Raw genomic sequence first — 18,318 nt, forward strand, 5'->3', positions numbered from 1 at the left:
GTCTTGAACTGCTAAGAAGCATACATTGTGCATCTAAAACATGCACTTCTCACTGAAAGGTATGTATACACTTGGAACCATATTTTTCCTCCCAGTTAACTAAAATTACTTACAATCCCAAGTAAATCTAACAGTTATTCACAATATAGGCCTGAATCCTGCAAAGACTTAGGCAAATGCTTGACTTTAAATGTAGGAGAGTTCCCATTTGACTTCAGTAGGACTATGTATGTACATACGTATTGTGTACAGACACGTACTATGACGTTTGTAGTCAAGGATTCTTGTATTAAGCAGTCTCTTGGACCAGCCTTATATGGACATGAATACATTAGATAAAATTATGCTTCATTTTCATTTAAAGTATATCTGATAGGCAGTCATTTTATGTTGGGCCATTAAGTAGTCATAAGGCGGCAGTAACTCTTAGGGCTTGGCCTAAAACTATTGTCCCCAAAATTGGAGATTGAAGTTAGTCAGTCAGCTATGCAGCATCTTTTCAGGTGGATGTTTAGATTTTATGCCAGTGAGTGGTGTTAAAATTCCTTGTCCTACACTAAATTTTATATCGATCTCATTTAAAATAAACAAGTCCACCATGGAAGATATTGCACATTTTTGTGTATTGGTTTAGTGTTAAGATTATTCTGGGGTGATTATCCTCAGTTGTTCTTACTGTGTCAGCAGAAGATATCACTGAACATAGACAATATGTGCATGATCACTTTCTAAAGGCTTCTACTCAGCTATGTTTGAAGAATGATTCCCCCTAATGTAGAATTATTGTTTTAGATAGTTTTTCCCAGGGGCCATGTTAACCATATTGCTCCATTCTTTCATCACTGATGCCGTCTGTGTTTGTCAATCTGATGCACTTGGCTGTGAGCGTACGCAAGTGGCTTGCACATTTGCTTAAGATCAGGCTGTTGGGAAAGAAAATAGGCTGCATGGCTATTATGTAGCTGAATATCTCTGAGGAGAAATGGGTTGTAACAATGGCAAATGACATCTGTTCATCATCTCTCCAGGCAACCAAAAAAAAATTAGAAAATTGACTTAAAAGCAGTCAAGAGGAATATGCTTTTGTGAGATTGACTACAGAAATTGCACTTTTAAAACTAAGAATTCTAGCATGTACAAGTTGTCTCTGATTTACCAACGTTTATTGTAATTGGACTTGTCATCCTTAATCTAAAGTGTTCTGAGCACTGCAGAGAACAGTCTAATAGAGGCATCCTAATAGTCTTTGTGGGCACCTACACACAAGCACGGACACTTCGTGGAGGTGCTGGAATTCCAGCACATCGGAGCACATGTGATTAATTGAGTCTGTTGGAGCATGGCAATTGCCGTGCTCCAGCAGCCTCCTGCGTCTTGTGTATCAGCATCCCCATACTCAAAAATGGTGGTGGGCATGTTTAAACTAAAGCTTGTTGAATGAGCTATCATTTAAGTGCCCCTATTGCAATTTTTTTTAAGTGTGGGGATGGTGATACAGGAGACGGAGACACTTTAAGTAATGCAGCTCTTGTAGCTAGCTCTCCCCCATCCCCGAAATGTGTTTAAAAAAAAAAAAAAGTGCTCTGTGTGATTTATTTATTTTAATTCAAGACCACTAACAATAATTTATTACAGTGTCAAATATGCCTTGGGACCAAAATTATGTTCAGAGTATTTTATTTGGTGGCAGCCTCCCCTTTAACATTTACTTTCATGTCTTTTTGTGAGGCATTTCCTTTGTATCTTGTATTTTTCTGAATAAAGTAGTATCAATGAGAATGTGCTTTGAGTGTTCAGAACAGACTTCTATTCATAAAGTAAGTTATTGTGCTGACTGATTAGATACCAGCTGCTTTGGAGAGTGGGTGGGTGTCGGGAATCTCAGTTGGGGCAGAGTGCTCCCCAGTTCCCATCTCCTGGAGGGACCCGGGGTGCTGGTCAGTGCCAGGACCAGGGGCAGAGAGTTCCCTGTCCTCTGTGGTCCCCTGCTGGCTAGGTTGACCGGGAGCAAATTTGCTCCTGGTCAGCATCTACACAAGTGTTATTGTGCAGTTTCTACTATGCAGTTAGTTTACTACCTGTATTTACAGGTAGTAGCTAACTGTGTGGTAGACTAATTTAGTAGTTAGAAATGCAGAATAATTTTTTTGGGGAAGCCGCTGTTATATTAGGTTCTCTTTTCTTTTCTCTTCTCTTCACCAGTTCCTTTGCTGCTACCTTTGCTGTTGTTACTGAAAATCCAATACTTCGTAACTCATGCTTGAATGACCTAAGTGTTTTTTTGGTTTTTTTTAAATATTTTTTCAGCTCCAGCTCAGACATTTTGAGAGATCCACAAGAGGTTGGGATGTGTTCAGAGTCACCAGATAAGTAAGTATTACATAGATTAATGGAGCAATAAACTAAGCCTAATACAGGCTACTTAATTGTTTGCCAATTGAAAAAAGAGGAGGGGGTAGGGGCGGAGGGCAGAGTGGGGAAAGGGTTGATTTAAACAAAACAATTGGCAAGAAACATGCAGTTTTTGAAGTTTCATCAATTCCCAGCAGAGCTTACCAGAGCCCTTATTCAAGCATTCACTTTGGATTCCTCTTATTGGGAAGGAGAAATACAGTTTTTAAAAGCAGGGAGGTTTTGTGTTTGTGTGCATATCGCATATTTAAACAGAGATTAGGCCTAAATCTGCAACATGCTGTTCAAAGACAAAGGAAGAGACTGCCCTGCTCCCACAATTTCCCAGATAAGCACACAAAGGATGAGAGGGGAAACAGAAGTGCAGAGAGATGAATGAACTCACCTAGGGTTATGCTAGAGTGGCAGAGGTCTATCACTGGATACCCATAGGAGAAGAAATAAAATCCACAGTGTTGGTGGATTCTTAATTAAAAAGTTGATTGCAGATTGTTTTGTCAGAGTTTTCTTTTTTTTTTTTCATGTTACAAGACTTCTCTTTAATGTTACTGAAAAAGCCATTGTACTCTAAGGGTTGAAGCTTCTTTGGCATGTAATATTTCTGTACTCGTGCTGGATTCCCTGTTCGGTATCATGTTAGCTATAATGCTTGGACATACAAGGTTAATAAGTGGAGTCACATTGGATATAATTCACTTACTCTACTTTTTCAAGTAGGCCCCACAGCTAATTGGGAGAACTATCTTTTATCTGTATATGGTTAATAGACTGTGACAGGTCTTCATAAACGTCACTTCATAACTGAAACAGAATTTGGGACTCTTTAGATGTTTCTTTTGTATATTTAAAATAGAGTATGATGAATATATTGAATAATAAAAGTTCCTAATGAAAGCACTGACAAGACCTTAATTATAATTATGCCAGAAGTCACTGTTAATGTGAATCAATGGGAAAAATATTAAATAGTCATTAAAAGTTTATTGTAAAAACTACCTTAGGTTGAAAGAGAGGTGAGCGATATTATTTACAAGACAAATGTTTGTAAGCATGATTTCTGGCAGCACCTGGAAGTGATTTACCGACACTGGCATTCACTGCACAAAATATTATGTTGTACATATTTTCCAATGCTGTAGACTGTGCTGTCACACTTGGCTCCTGATGATTTTTCTGTGCTGCTGTTTCCATTGTCTAAAACATTACCCAGAGTATAAGGAGCCATAGCTATCTTTCCAGTGGACATAGTTAGGACTTTTGGGTATTTAGGATATACCTGGGCAGAAAATGATTGACTGTTTCTTTATGAAACATCTTCCAGTAAGCCTCTTCTGCTTCTCAGTATCATCTGCATGCAGCTCTTGTAAAATAAAATAGTCAAAGGATGCATACTTGGAACAAGTTGTGACCGTTGAGAAACAACTTGAGCACACAGGACTTAATGGTCCTGTTTGCTTGTACCTGTATTTTTTTTAAAAAGTAATCTGAATTTAAACACAGGGGATAATGTTGCTGGAAATGTTTATTTGTGTACCAGTTTTTTATGACTGAGCTGAAGGTGGTAAGTAGGTTGTGATTTTTTTTTCTGGTCATACTGAAGAATGAGATTTGATATCTGCTCAAATGCTATTGTTTGGTTGTAATTGCATTATAGCCAAGTACAGGGGTGTACTTGACAACCAAGTACACCCCTGAAACATTGTTGGGTTACACTTTCATGGAAAAAGAACCCACCGTGGATGTGTTTGACAACATAATCCAAGTCAAATAAAATTCATAAAAGCAAACCAAATCAGCCCATCTGGGTGCGTACTTTTGTTTCTTATGTTTTGGATTTCCCACATTATCCACCATAATCTGGGATCTAGTAATGAGTTTAGATGTATTCTGTGTAAAATTGTTACCAAACTTTACATGATGCATCTCTTTCATCTTGCCTAAACAAGTTCTTCCCATAAGGGCAAAGAAACAAGATTGGGTAGCAGCGTTAGATGTGAAGGGCCTGAATGCTGCTCCTGTTGAGATAAATAGTAAAACTTCTGTTGATGTGATTGGGTACATTTTCTTCCAAGTGTTTGGAGCCAGCTGCTACTCCAGGGCCTTTCCAGGGCTAGCAGCATGGTTATGGCACATGGAGAAGAAAACAGGGGAAGATCAGGGGAGATGATGTTGATTCTGGAAACTGTGGTCATTGTGTATATTGGAGTCTGGTCCTTGCGGGTTCTGTGCATCTCAGCGTGTGGGAGGATTCAGCAGCATGCCAGGGAAAAAGAGGCACAGAGTCAGCAGATCTGCAGAATTACAGTTCATTTTCCTCCTTGCACAATTCCACAGAAAGCAGCTAGTGTCCGGGAGCGTCTACTGTGTCAACAACTGCAGAGAAGTTGTGTAGATGAAAGGAAAAAAATCCTCTTCCTTAGGCAAATCCCAGAGCACAGCTCATTTATTTGGGCTGGGAGCTGCAGACAGGAGTTGGGCCTGTACCATAGAGATGTTGCCGTATACATTCCTCAGTAGGATATGTTTCAACATTTCGGAGCATTTTTGTCTTCCACAGTGATTCTTTGGAGACATATCCCACGAATAGAACAAACTGGAATGACTCCTCCCATCTATATTTTGTATTTTTGTCAGAGCTGGACGGATTTTTTTTTCCCCAACTGGGAAAAAACATAGTTAAAATGGTGTCTTTTTTCTTTCTTTAATGTAAGAATTAATTGTATCCCTGTTTTTTTGAGGAAAATACCAATTATTTGATTATTCTGTGCTTTCTATTTCAGTGTACATTTCTGAACTATTTTTATTTTTCCATAACTTGCTGACATCACCACTTCATGTATAGACCCTATCTTGACACGTTTCAGCCTGGTTCCACGTTAAAACTCTGTTGTTAATGTATTTTGACAGTGGGGAATATTTCTGTCTTAGTGGAAACAATGCTTTGATTACCTTCCTGTCATGTTATTCTTCATCATTTAATAGTGTCCAGTCTATCATTTCCATTGATTTTGAGAAATTCAAACAAAGGTTAAATGACATGGCTAACAATCACCCATTGGTAGAAAAAGTATTTTTCCCCTATGTCATTGTTCTGTCTGGGGTGTAGATGGAAGACCACAATTTCTAAGCCATCAGACACTGACTTTTAGCTAATTTGCCAAGTAATGATACAGTGTATATCTTTTGCTCCCTTTTGCTTCCATCAACTTGTGGTCTAGTAATCCCCATAAACTAATTTTATATGGGCAGAAGCAGCACACCACTTGAGATCTAGACCATAATAGAGTAGAATCTAAGGTTTCTTGAACAGATTGCAAGCCATGTCCTTGAAGGAAAGGAGGCATAGAAATCTCAGAACTTAAACTTGGGAAGCTTTTATTCTTTGGTGAAAGTTATTTCTGCCCCCAAGCTTTGGAAGTCAATGTTAACAAGTTAGTGTGTCCATAGAAATGTAATGTATTGCCCTTGGGGCCTGTTTTATATCAAAAAAAATCTTTGGAAACATTTAAGTCATGTTGTAATGACTTTTGGACAAGTTGATGTGTGCACAAGAGTTTAGGTAAAACAGATCTACAACTTTCATTCTGCTTGCTATTCTTCCTGTTAATTATAGAGGTTATGCTGCAGTAACCGCTTACTGACTTTTGTACAACAGCTACATTGTTAAATAATAACCTTACTCTAGACAGCACAAGTTGAAGGCACAAGTAGATAGATATACTATGGAACAGACAGAATGGCGTGTTCATTTTATAATGGTCCAGTATTGAATTTATTTAAAATGAGCCATATAGGGACCATCATTCACATTCTTTTCTATAAAATTTTAAATCTAGGTATTTCCAAGAGGAAAGAAGCAATGTAAATACTAGAGGGGCAAGCTCTACTGGTTTCGGCTGTTCATTTAATGCATTTCAGTGAAGTGCATTATGAATAGTCATCTTTAGAAGAGGAGGAGTTGAACTAGAAGTGGCAGAAGTTAAACACTAAAGCTATCATCCGCATAGAATAAGATCTCAGCTCTATTCCATGTAATCTGTTCTTACAAGCAGAGCCAGACACTGCTAAATCAAATAAAAGTATATGGAAATGACAGCTGCACTTTGTAACAGCACAGTTGCCGCAGCAGTTAGCTTTGTTCAATGTTTATCTTAGCCATATGCTGTACGGTCATTCAGCTGTCTGAAAACCAAAAGCTAGAATTAGTGAAATACATCGGCATCTTGCATCTGGACTATGCTGTGAATTTGCTAATAAATAGCTATTTAGAGAAAAAAATTGTATTTCTTACAGCGTACAAAAATAATAGTTATCAACACTTTTTGAGCATGTATCTGTATACATATACACATATGCATAAAGTATATACAGGGATGTATTTGATAGCTATGTTGGTCTGAGAAAAAAAGAAATACAAAAATCTAGAGCTCTTGGTTCAGAAATGATACCTTTTATTAGACCAACTGAGAAATTGAAAAAAAAATCTTTTTCTGCAAGCTTTTGGGCGCACACGCCCTTCATCAGGCTCAGGGAAAGTTCAAGATTGTAAAAAGTCCCCCCCATGTGTAGAAATAAACTTCAGCCCTCTCTGCCATCTGATACCACCAGGGAAGAAATCCTGTTTGATCTACACAACAAAGAGCAACCTCACAAAAACACCCTCATGTACCCAGAGGGACAGATTTCCAGCTTCTGCTGCTGTGCAAAAATGAAGTTTATTTCCTAAGTATGGGGACTTTTTACCATCTTGAGCTTTCCCTGAGCCTGATGAAGGGCATGTGATTCCAAAACCTTGCAGAAAAAGTTTTTTTTTGTTTTCAATTTCTCAGTTGGTCTAATAAAAGGTATCATTTCTGACCCAAGAATTCTAGATTTTTGCATTCCTAAAGTATATACAGTATTTTTTCAAGCATTTTTTAAAAACATCTTAAAATGCATCAAGCTAATGAATGTTAGAGTGAGTTAGACTGAGCCCAAAGAGTAGTACCATATTTACTCAATTCCAGGATGAGGTTCCCCTTCCTTGCATTTAACACTGGGGGCGAGCCCCTCGTCTTGAAATTAAGTCTGAGGTGGAGGGGAGGCAGCTACTGTGGCTCTGGTTCCTACTGGGGGTTGAAGCTGGGTTCAGGGCTGCAGCTGCTGCCTGCCCCCTCCCTCCCCTCCTCTCCTCTCTTGCCTTTGGGAGAAATTGCTGCTGGGGCTATGCTCTATGCCCCAGGCTGGAGCAGTGACAGAGCCTGCTGGCACTGGAGCAAGGGTAAGCAGCAGGGGGGCAGAGGCTGGAGCGCCTGCCATGGGGCTATGCTGCACAGATTGCATATTGCATGCAGGGCCATCCGGCGTGCCCCACATGCTGCCTGTGGGTCACTGGGGCCACATAATACAGCTCCATAGGCCAGATTTGGCCTGTGGGCCATATTTTTGATGCCCCTTCTCTAATCTTTTCCTTAATGTTTCTGTTTTTTATGATTTCCACCCTACTGGTTTTTATTCTGTTGGGAATTAAGATTTTCTTTGACTCTGAAGGGATTACATCTAAGGTAAACCTCTGTAGAGGATTTATCAACCAGCTACTATATATGATGAGTTGTAAAAGAATGGGTCAGTAATTTCCATTTGTAGGGGCATGAATGGGAAATCAGTTTTGTAGATCACCTCAACTCATGCACTTTAACTGCCAGTCATAGCAGCAACCATTGGCCAAGCCAGGATCTTTTAATTGTGTTTCCAAAAGTTGAATTCCTGAGGCCACCTCTGCAGATTGTTGGGTGCATTCAGTGCTGAATCCTTGGCTCTGTGCCTGCTCGCTCAGGCAGCACACCGCAGCTGAGCTGGCAGCATTGACAGCGTGATGCCAAGGCACCGGTAACTTGCCTTCTCCTGTCCTGAGGCTAATAGCTAGGAAAGCGTGGAGGGGGACAGGAGTGGGTCCTTCTAGGGACCGTTTGATGGAAACAACTTTGTCATTGCTCCTAGAATAAGGGTGATTCATATGTTATGAATTTGAAGACAAGTGTCTATGAGAACCAGAAACCCAGCAGGAGCTCAGACATCCTGGCAGCAGATACCTGGTTGTTACTTTTCCTGGACAGCTTTAAAAATGGTATAATTCAGGCTAGGGTTTGAATCTTAAGCTCGAGACCTTTTATTTTGCAAGGGAGGTATTTATAAAGAGATGAAAATGTAATACTTAAGAGATGAAAACATTACCTTAAAACCAATCTAATGTTACCAACTCCTCCAGTTACATTATGCACGTTCAAACAGCCAAGCATTTTGAAAAACAGAAATTTCCAATCTAGTGTTGTACCAAGTATTTCACTGATAGAAACAGGATGATTTTTTATATATAATTAATCCACATGGTAGATCTAATGAAGGAGAAATTAACATTTATGTGCTGCAGTCAGGGTAAATTAACCTCTCTCCTTCTCTACTGAAGCTTTTAATGAACACCCGTTGCATCAGTCCTCTGGAGTCCCCTTTTATTTGCACTACTCAGTATATTTTGATACACACGGGGTAAAAGGTAATATTGAAAGAGTAAATTCAAATATTAGTTTTTTATTCGTTTCATTTAGCAGCTCTTCATGAAAAATGCAGAAATGGGCAGCTGACAAATATCTCATCCCTTTTTACTGGCCTTTTGAATCACTTTTTTTTCCATCTAGATCTTGGCGTCATTGTTGAAATTTATTTAAGCATAATTTTATAGTCTCTGGGCTTTCAGGATGAATTTTGTGTGTGTGTGTTTGTTTTCATTTAACTGCTTCTGTCACCCCCTGGGAAAGTAACAAATCAAGCGACCTTTTATTCAAGCATGCAGAGGTGACTTTTCTTGAAAGTTATTGAGAGTATAGCATGCAAATCACCCAAAATATAATGAATTTGAGGAAACAGATTTCCTGCAATCTCTGCTGGCTTTATTGGAAATCTCATGGATGGCTTTGAGGTATAAACGCCAGACAAAGGGTTGAAATCATCCAAGTCAGTCTGTTTTGTTAGGTCCTAAACAGATTTGGACTTATGGAATATCTTAAAGCGTTAAGTGAAATTCGATCATCTTTATTACAGGCTTATTCTTTTCGATCATCTTTATTACTTTCACTAGAACTCTGGAATGTAGTTGCTGTTTTTCTTTCTTTCTTTGTAAATTGAAACCTCATTGAAACTCCAAAAGAAACCGGGTTATATTTCCCTCTGTCTTTCTAGTACAGAAAAATGGGAGAAGCATTATTAAAATATATGTTGGTGATGTAGGAGATTCTCCTTCTTTGCCCCTTCAGTTTTCCTCTGAACAATACCAGTTAATGGTTCAGCCCCAAAGCATCTGTTTTTCCACAGAACTGGTAGAGCCTGAGCACTGGAGATGTTGGTCCTCCTGGTCCTTCTAGTGTGTTTCAGCCCAGTGGGACCACTCCAGAGCATGAAAGTGCCATTCAGTTGTCATCATTTTGGTGCTTCCCAGGGTCTTACTTGCATTTGTATTAACTTTAATCCTTTCTTAATGTACCCTTACAAAAGGTCTTAAAACTGTTCATTCCTGCTTACTTTTTTAAGTCCCTTGCGCATAAAATTTCTACCACGTAGCTTAGCTGTTCATGACCTCTTGCTGTATCCTGGTGAGCAAATGAGTTTCTAGTTTAGATGCTTAAATAAGCTACACTTGCATCACTTAAATTCTTATATTTTTTTCCACTCAGTTTATTTTTAAATCCTCCAATTAAATGGAAGGCTATGAAGTCAAATTCACCCTGCATGGTCTGGGATCACTGTTCTTGAAAGAATTATAGGTTTCCTTGGACTTTTTTTCTTAATGAGATGATTACATAATTGGCAATATGGGGTTTCATCAGTGTGCCAATCAAGACAACGAAACATCGCATATATGATTTTTTCTCTGTTTTTTTGTTCACAGTCTTTCTTAGCTTTTTTTGACTTCTCCTAAGATGGAGATCACAGCCACATGTTGAATACTTCTGTTAGGATATGTTTGGTCTTGATTTCCCCCCCCCCCCTTTTTTTTTTTTTTTTTTGCATAAAATGGACTGCACTTCCTTCAAAAATATTAAAATCTGTGTTTGTCAACCGAATCAGAAGTTTCACACATTTGGTATTAGGGGAGTAATATTATACCAGTTAGATTTAGACCTAGGACAATGGTTTTCAACATTTTCAGACTCAAAGCACTACCTATCAGACTTGAGACACCCCCTCTACAACATTTGTGAATTGAGCAGGACCCTATTTCAAAAACAAATGTATTTATTATAGAGCCTATGTCCTTGTAGAGGCAGCAGGCAGTGAGGACGAGGGAGCAGCTAGGGAGGAAGAGCTAGAGCCTGCCCTGATCTGCTTCTCTCTTTCCACCTGAAGCGTGAACCTGCCTGCCTTTATTTCTCTCTTCACCCCTTTCTTATTTCCGCATACTTTGTGCAGCACCCTCCAAAGGATCTCATGGCACTGCAGGGTGTGTTGGGATCCTGGCTGAAAATCACTGACCTAGGGAAACAAATGCACATAATAAATAAAATGAATGTAAAAAGGAATATAAACCTATTTTAAAAACAATTTTAAGCAGCCCAAGTCTAAAGTCCTTATTTAAGAAAGAGAGCCATGTGGGTTGAATTCTGTGTTCATACAATGTCCCATTAACTTCAGTATAGTTCTGCCTAGGTTTGGTGTACCGTTGGGCAAATGAGATGCTTATTCAAGGTGTGTAACGGTCCAGCAGAAAATTACAGTACTTAATGTAGGCTTGTTACTGTTTCAAAACCAGTTTTGCCTCCTGTTTTATCAGTGGGACTCTCAAGAGAACCTCAGTTTGGAAATTTCCATTTCATAAACGGTAAATGAGCTTTCTGAAGAACATAATGTAACTGGAGGAATTAGTAAGATTTTCAAAGTATTTTTTTCATCTCTTAAAGCACCTCCCTTAGAAAATAAATGATCTTGAGTTTAAGATTAAAAAAGTAGCCTCAATTCCAGTAGCTGCAGTTTTAAACATTTGCTATAGGGTAGCTCCCGTTGTTTTCAGCAGAGGCTACCGGATGCTGAAAAGGTGGCCTGAGTTGTCGTTGTTTAGCACTTGGGTGAATCCCTTTACACATGTCATAGCAGTATGTAATCACTGCAATATATTCTAAACTGTGCCTAAAATCTTACTGAACTCTTAGAGCAGGATATTGTAGTCTTTCTGCTAGCTCAATCTGTCTCCCTTCCAAGCTGCATGTGGAGAGACGCTTCCTCGCCCTTTAAAAACATGCCTGCTTTCGGAGAATTTTAGAGCAATTAGAGACGCATCCTCTTCTATACTTCGACTGTTGTAATTATATCCTCCTGAAGAGAAAGAACATAGTGAATTTAATTAAAATACATCTTTAATACTTTATTTCCTTGACTATATGGGGCATTGTCCCACTTCACGCAAACACCATTTATTAACTGGGTTCGTTTCAGAGACGACATTTGATCCACAGTTGTGACAATTGAGTCATTGTTCAGATGAGTAAATATTACTTGATCTCTGTCTGGGTTCCACATGCAGAAACTAACCCTCAAACTTATTTCTTCAGATATTTCAAAAAAGTTGTTTCTACTATAGTCTCCAACTCTTATTTCCCTGGTTGGCTAGCTATACCTGAATCAGTGTCCCAGTGAGTCTTCGGTAAAATGCATCTCTAGTACTTTGTTAGACACGTCTGCTCTGGTCTGTGCTATTGGACATTTAAGCTTTTATACGCAACTGACAGAAACACAGTGTTTAATTTAAATTTTGGCAATGCTTTCCAATTCTAATCCTTCAAAGGCAAAATTGGGCCCTCAGCCTGAGCAGACGTCTATGTGAAATGGGGTGAAAGCCTAAAAATTCAGGTAACTTGTGACCCAATAAAAATAAAGAAAGCCTGTGTAGCGATCAGTTAAAGATCATTATATTATCGAGTCCCTTTTGATATCCTATAGTGACTTTTTTTCCTCTCAATTGACTGATTTTCTGAACTGCCAAATTTGTGGTAGCATGCTTCAAAAGTATTCAGTATTTTAGATACGTTCAGAAATATCTACTTTAAGTGATTGTATACTATTCTAATAGTTTAAAAAACTACTCTTTATTAATCAACAATTAAATAATGCTAGTACCTGAGATGGGAGATGTCATCATGTGTGGAGCAATACTAGCTATATGCAAAAGAGGTCACTTTTTGTGGCATAAAAGGTGTGTCATGTTAAGGTATATTAATAAATATGCACATTTTTCAAACAACATATGTTGAAAATGTAATGTAGACACATGGCAGTATGTTCCTGCTGGCTGGTCAGCTTGACTCTTGGAGGGAGCCTCAATTTCCATGCGACTATGCGTTAAAATTATACATTTTTGTGTTGCCAGCATATTTGGTATTTATTTTAAATTTTTTACTCTTGGATTTATGTGATTGAAACTCATTGTTAAATGATAGCTCTGTTTCTACTCATGGTTTCAGAGAAGAGGTTGAAAACATCACTGTTTCAAACACTGGAAGACAAAACCAAATGTTTACTTAAAAATATATGTTTGTGTGTGTGTAATTTTAGTTAACCAACTGCGAGTAGTTAAATCATAATTTAAGTTCATATCTGGGTGAATGGATGATTTAGAGAGCCTGGATTGTGATTTAACAACTTGTGCTTGGTTTACTAAAACCAGGCTTTCTCAGGATGTATGCTAGCTACAATGCTTTCTGACAACACACCTTTAAATCCCAGGCAAAAACTCCACGGTCCTGTCAAATGATGACGCTGAAAAAAAAAAATGTCTTTCCCAGTTCTTCCACTTGTAATTATGCCCTGTGTTCCTTGCAGCTACAGTAAGTAAAGATAATTTAATGTGGCAAGGTGATGGTGTCCTTTTAAGTTGAAATAATATTCAGAATGTCAAATATTTAATCAGGTTCTAGGAATTTATCTGGTTGTTTACTGCAGATTTCATCGAATTGGAGAACGGTAGGAAGTGCTGAAAGGGAATTCGGGAGCTTTCCTATTTCATCCCTCAGCTGAAGCAGGATCAAATATTCTGAGATAATCTCAAGCAGCTGTTTACCGAACTTGTTAAAAACCTCCAGTGAAACATTTTCCACAACCTCCCTAGGGTAACTTCTGTCAATGCTTTACTATCCTTATAAAGTTTCCCTAATGTCTGAAATGAATGTCTTTTTGCTGGAAATTCAGCCAATTATCTCTCATTTTACAAGCCTTTAGAACAGCCCAACCTTTTATAGATTGCAAAACTGTTATATTCCCCCCTTCAGTCTTTTCTTTTTCAGACTAAATGAAGTTAATTCCTTCATCCTTTCTTGGTAGATCGTGTTTTCTTAGTTTTTCATTCCTTTCTCCAATTAGTCTACCTTTTTCTTAAAACACAAGTGTCTAGCCCAGAACATATTTCTTCAGCTGAGGCCCTATTTTTGGTGAGAAGTGGAATAATTGCCTCATATATCTTGCATATGACTATGGACCTACCAAATTCATGGTGGAAGTGGGCTGCACAGCAGCTCCTTTAATTTTACAGGTCCCCCCCATGGACCCCTCTCCCTCCCTGATTGGCAGAGGGGCCCCTCCGCTCACTCCTGACTGGCAAGGACGCATTTTTGCCTCCCAACTGGTCAGCAATAAGCAGCAGGGCCATGGGGGCCCCTGTAACCCGGGCTAGGGGGATGCAGGATTAAACCTGCAAAATTAAAGGAGCTGTTACACAGCCCACTTCTGGCATTAATTTGGTAGCTCCCTAAATATGTCATATAACATCTCCTAATGAATATGTTCCAGACTAAGATTTGCCTTTTTTTGTAGCATGGTTGGCTCTTATCCAGTTTGTGATCCACCAGTCAACCTTTTCTAAATCAGTGGGTGTTTGGTCAGTTATCCCCCATTTTATATTTTCTCTTTGCAGTTGGCATGCTTTCCTTTTTTTAGTTGCATCCCCATCATATAAATCTTGAAATGATTGTACATTGGCAGAAAATAACTATTCTAATCGTGGTAGCTATTTAACAATGTTAGGCACTTAGGATAATTATTTTTAAAGCCTGAAATATAAATATATATATCTAGATATATCTATATAGATATATCTAGATATAAAAATAATTTTCAGGCTTCAAAAAATAGTTATCCTAAGTGCATAAAATGGTTAAATACCACCAATAGAATAGTTATTTTCTACAAACAAAAGAAGTGGTGACAGATGCTTGGAATGAATGGTGTTCACCCTTTTATGTTAAACATAATATTTCTATATTTAAAAAAAATGCTGTGCATTTTTGTATTTCATAGAATAGTTTATTCAAAATGCCAATCAAATGTGTCAGAGGAGTAACCGTGGAGTTCATAACCACAGTTTTAAATTTATTTCAGTGCAACACTTACTGTCAAAACATAAACCTTCAGGCTTTTTGAATTTAAAGATCTTAGCACTGTTGTTATACTTAAATATATGATGTTGTTAACTATAATTGAGGAACTATTGTGAAGCCAATGTCTATATGATGAACACAGCATTGTTTATATATTAAATTTGTCCTCCCTCAGGAGTGTGAATGAGACTTACATTTTTAAAAATATAGATTTTGACATCTTTGGAAGTGGGAGATAGGTATGTTCAAAACCTTTACTGACTTCATCCTAGATCCTACAAAAGGGTTAAGAATATGCTTAAACTTAACGCACCGAGTGGGGTCCATTGATTTCAGTACAACTACTCAGCTGCTGAAAGCCTGTTCAGGATTGAGAGCGTACATCACTCCCAAGTCTGGCCTTAGTTATGGAAAATACTGAACCCTATCCTAAGTTTTCAGCATGTCCTTAAATCATGTGTTTTTGACCTCAGATAGAGTTGTGTTCTTCGGTGAATGAGTATGCTATTTTGAACAAACTCCTGTTGACTGCTAGTTTGTTGCACAGATGTGCAATGAGTCCATCCAAACTCCTTGTTACACCACTGTCTAAACTCTGAGCCCAGAAAGTTGGAAAGCATAGGTGCTAGTGCATTAACCTACCATGTTATCTATAGTAAACCCTACAAGAAGAATTTAGCATAAGTTAATATGCTTATTTATATTCTCACATACAATTAATTTAATCCTCCAGGCATCTTGGTACCTAGATGATATTGATATTCTGAATTTAAATGATTGGACTTCAAAGGGTATTTTGAGACACTGATACGTTGTCTCCAAATGTTCTCTGAAGATATTGCAGTGCTGCAGAAGCACAGTTTATGGCTCTAAATTTTGGGAGGTTTAGTATAAAAATAAATGGATTCCTACATAAGCACTGTTTAAATATGTCTGTTGTTACCATTTCTAGCTCTTTAACTGGTGGTAAAAGAGTTTTTTTACAGCTAAGCAGCTCTTCATTCCTTCTTGGAATTCATTCTTGGAAAGAGCTGTCACAACATTAGCTTTATGGATATCTCAGTTTAAAGATCCCTAATATTTAAACTAAGATAAAGAAAGCACATCCAGATGCGCCTTCTGTCTTTTATACATTGAAAAGTTCATTAATCTAGTGGTTCATGTTTCAGGGCAACCTTAATATAGGAGCTGTATAGTAATAGATTCTGCACTATTTGTGAATTATTATCTCTCTTTTGGCAGTGAGGTAGCATGTTTAAATTAGGGTTCTTGTGAGTTGAAGTTTTTTTGCATTGGTTATTAATCAGTGTGACATTTGTCACCTTGATCTGGCTGTGCGTTGCTTTGTAGTTGCTGAATCTTGCATAGTGGTCACAAATTCTAGTTTCATGATTTAAAGCACTACCCTTGAAGAGTTGGGCCTTGGGTTTTTAGTTTTGAAAAGCTTGATAAATATAAGGGATGCATAATGACTTGGAAATTGTGATGTTAATTTAAATATCCGGCACAAGTTTCCGAGGCAGTTTACTTTTGTATCTCAGTATCTAACTTTTTTTCATTCTCAAATGTTCAAGTGCAGATGGAACAAGTATCCCTTTAGGGTTAGGTTGGGACGTGTGTGTGTGTGTGCGCGCGTGCGTGCATGTTTTATGAAACTGTGAGTCTGAGTTTAGTTGCATTTCTGTAGCACCATGGTCCTCTGGTCCTGATCTGCCAACACTTCTACACATGGCCAAGAATCATTCTTGTGAACAACTGCTTTGAAGGCAAAGACCAGGTGAGTCAGGGTTTTCAGACTAGACCTTTTAAAACCAATTATTCGCTAAAAATGATTCAGCTGTGACTTCCATATGTTCTTATTTGGTATCAATTAGAAAATATCCTTGTTCTTTACTCAGTGGTTTTATATATATTTCTTGTGATTTTTTTTTTTTTAAATTTTAAGTTCTTATACATTATTCAGATTCTGCAAAATTTAGGTCTCAGATACTATAAAGGATGCTACACTTGTAAAATAAAATCACAGTTTTAATACAAGGTTGGCGTAGGGACTGTTGGCTTTTGGTTTTGCAAATACCATTTTTTTAAGTTTTTAAGTTTGTTTTTTTTTTCCTTTTACATATTTTACATTTTGGATAAAATACCTATCATCCTTTAATTTGTAAAGGGTTAATATTTTCCAGCACATTGGCAAAAATCTTTACAGAACAAAGAGTCATTCAATATAACAACTAAATTGAACTTAATTGAGACAGTGTATGAAAGCACTATTAAGGTGGTTTTCTGTCAACAGAATTTTGGTAGTATAGTACTAGGCGAAAGAAATAACTTTATGGATGGCTTAGAAAAATCAGTGCTGATACATTTGTTCAAATACTTCTGCATAGAGACAGGGTTGTATGAAATATTTATTCAATAAAATTGTTTTTCCTAAAACTGCTTGAAACCCATTGCCTTGCCCACATGTTTCTGAGGTGAGATGGAAATTAGAAATAGGAGCAGGGATTTGCCATACCCACTCAAGCTAATGGGACATTTGGTTAGGAAGAGTGTTGTACTTTGAGAATAATAATCTTTTGGATTTAACTAAAGAATCATCCTCCAGTTTGATTAAACAGAGCAGAGACAAAGCTAGTTTGAGAGCAAAACATTGTGTTGTGCCAAGGGAAATATAAAACAACACTGGGTAAGTGAAATTTTGGATTTCTGGACTGTTATCTGAATTTGTGGAGTGCAGATTCATTGCATTCAGCCATGATTAGCCTGGGATTGTTGCCTGCAGCTTCTGACATATGCTGTCTTAAACCACTTAGCCTGCTTACTGCTCAGTCGACTGCTTATTCTACTTGCTCGTTAAGAGCTATATCTGCACTCCTCAAGGTCTGCCCCATTCCTTGCTTCTCTTATAACATCAGCAAATGCACCACTACATTGCTGGCTGCTATGTCCTGGAATAACTCCTGTCACAGTTGGCTGTATCTGGGTATAACTGAGTTATTAAGATTTATTTTAACAAATATAAGCAAATAGTCGGAAATGAACATACTGTTAAGTGTGAGGAAGCTTGAAATCAATAATGCTGAGATAATGATGGTGTAGTAATGGACAGTGAATTAAATGACTATGTGTAATGAAAAACAAAATTGCATTGGCTGGTTGTGATGCCATCTTGCTTGGCAAAGGTATTGTATTATAGAGCAGAGAGACAATAATCTTCTAATCGTGTCTGGCATGTTCCAGATCATTGCATTTCATTTATTCTTCAGCATGTTGCTACTAGAGAAGTAGGAGTGATTTAAAAAAACAGCAATATTTTTGGAGGGACATGAACTGATTTGCAAGGAAGTCTTAACGTTCCTGAATTGGACCAAACCTTTGTTTGGTTCAGTAGTCTTTTTCTGACTGTGGCCAATACCATCCACTATAGAAGAGGATCCAGAACACCTACAGAGCTTTATCTATTGGCGGGAAAGTTTCTCCCCAACCCCAAATGATCAATACCCTAAGCACG

The 18,318-nt window shown here is 37.9% G+C and overlaps 1 protein-coding gene across 2 annotated transcripts in view; it reads left to right on the forward strand.

The window, feature by feature from the left end:
* RAD18 (RAD18, E3 ubiquitin protein ligase) overlaps positions 1 to 18,318 on the forward strand; it is a 119,301-nt gene that overhangs the window by 91,574 nt on the left and 9,409 nt on the right. For both annotated transcript variants that reach the window (XM_019536581.1, XM_019536579.1), the window contains exon 12: positions 2,308 to 2,370. In XM_019536581.1, coding sequence (XP_019392126.1) covers positions 2,308 to 2,370 — 63 coding nt within the window. The remainder of the gene's footprint in view (positions 1 to 2,307; positions 2,371 to 18,318) is intronic.

This window comes from Crocodylus porosus, unplaced genomic scaffold, assembly GCF_001723895.1.
Source record: "Crocodylus porosus isolate Cpor-Errol unplaced genomic scaffold, CroPor_comp1, whole genome shotgun sequence".
Classification (NCBI taxonomy): Eukaryota; Metazoa; Chordata; order Crocodylia; family Crocodylidae; genus Crocodylus; species Crocodylus porosus.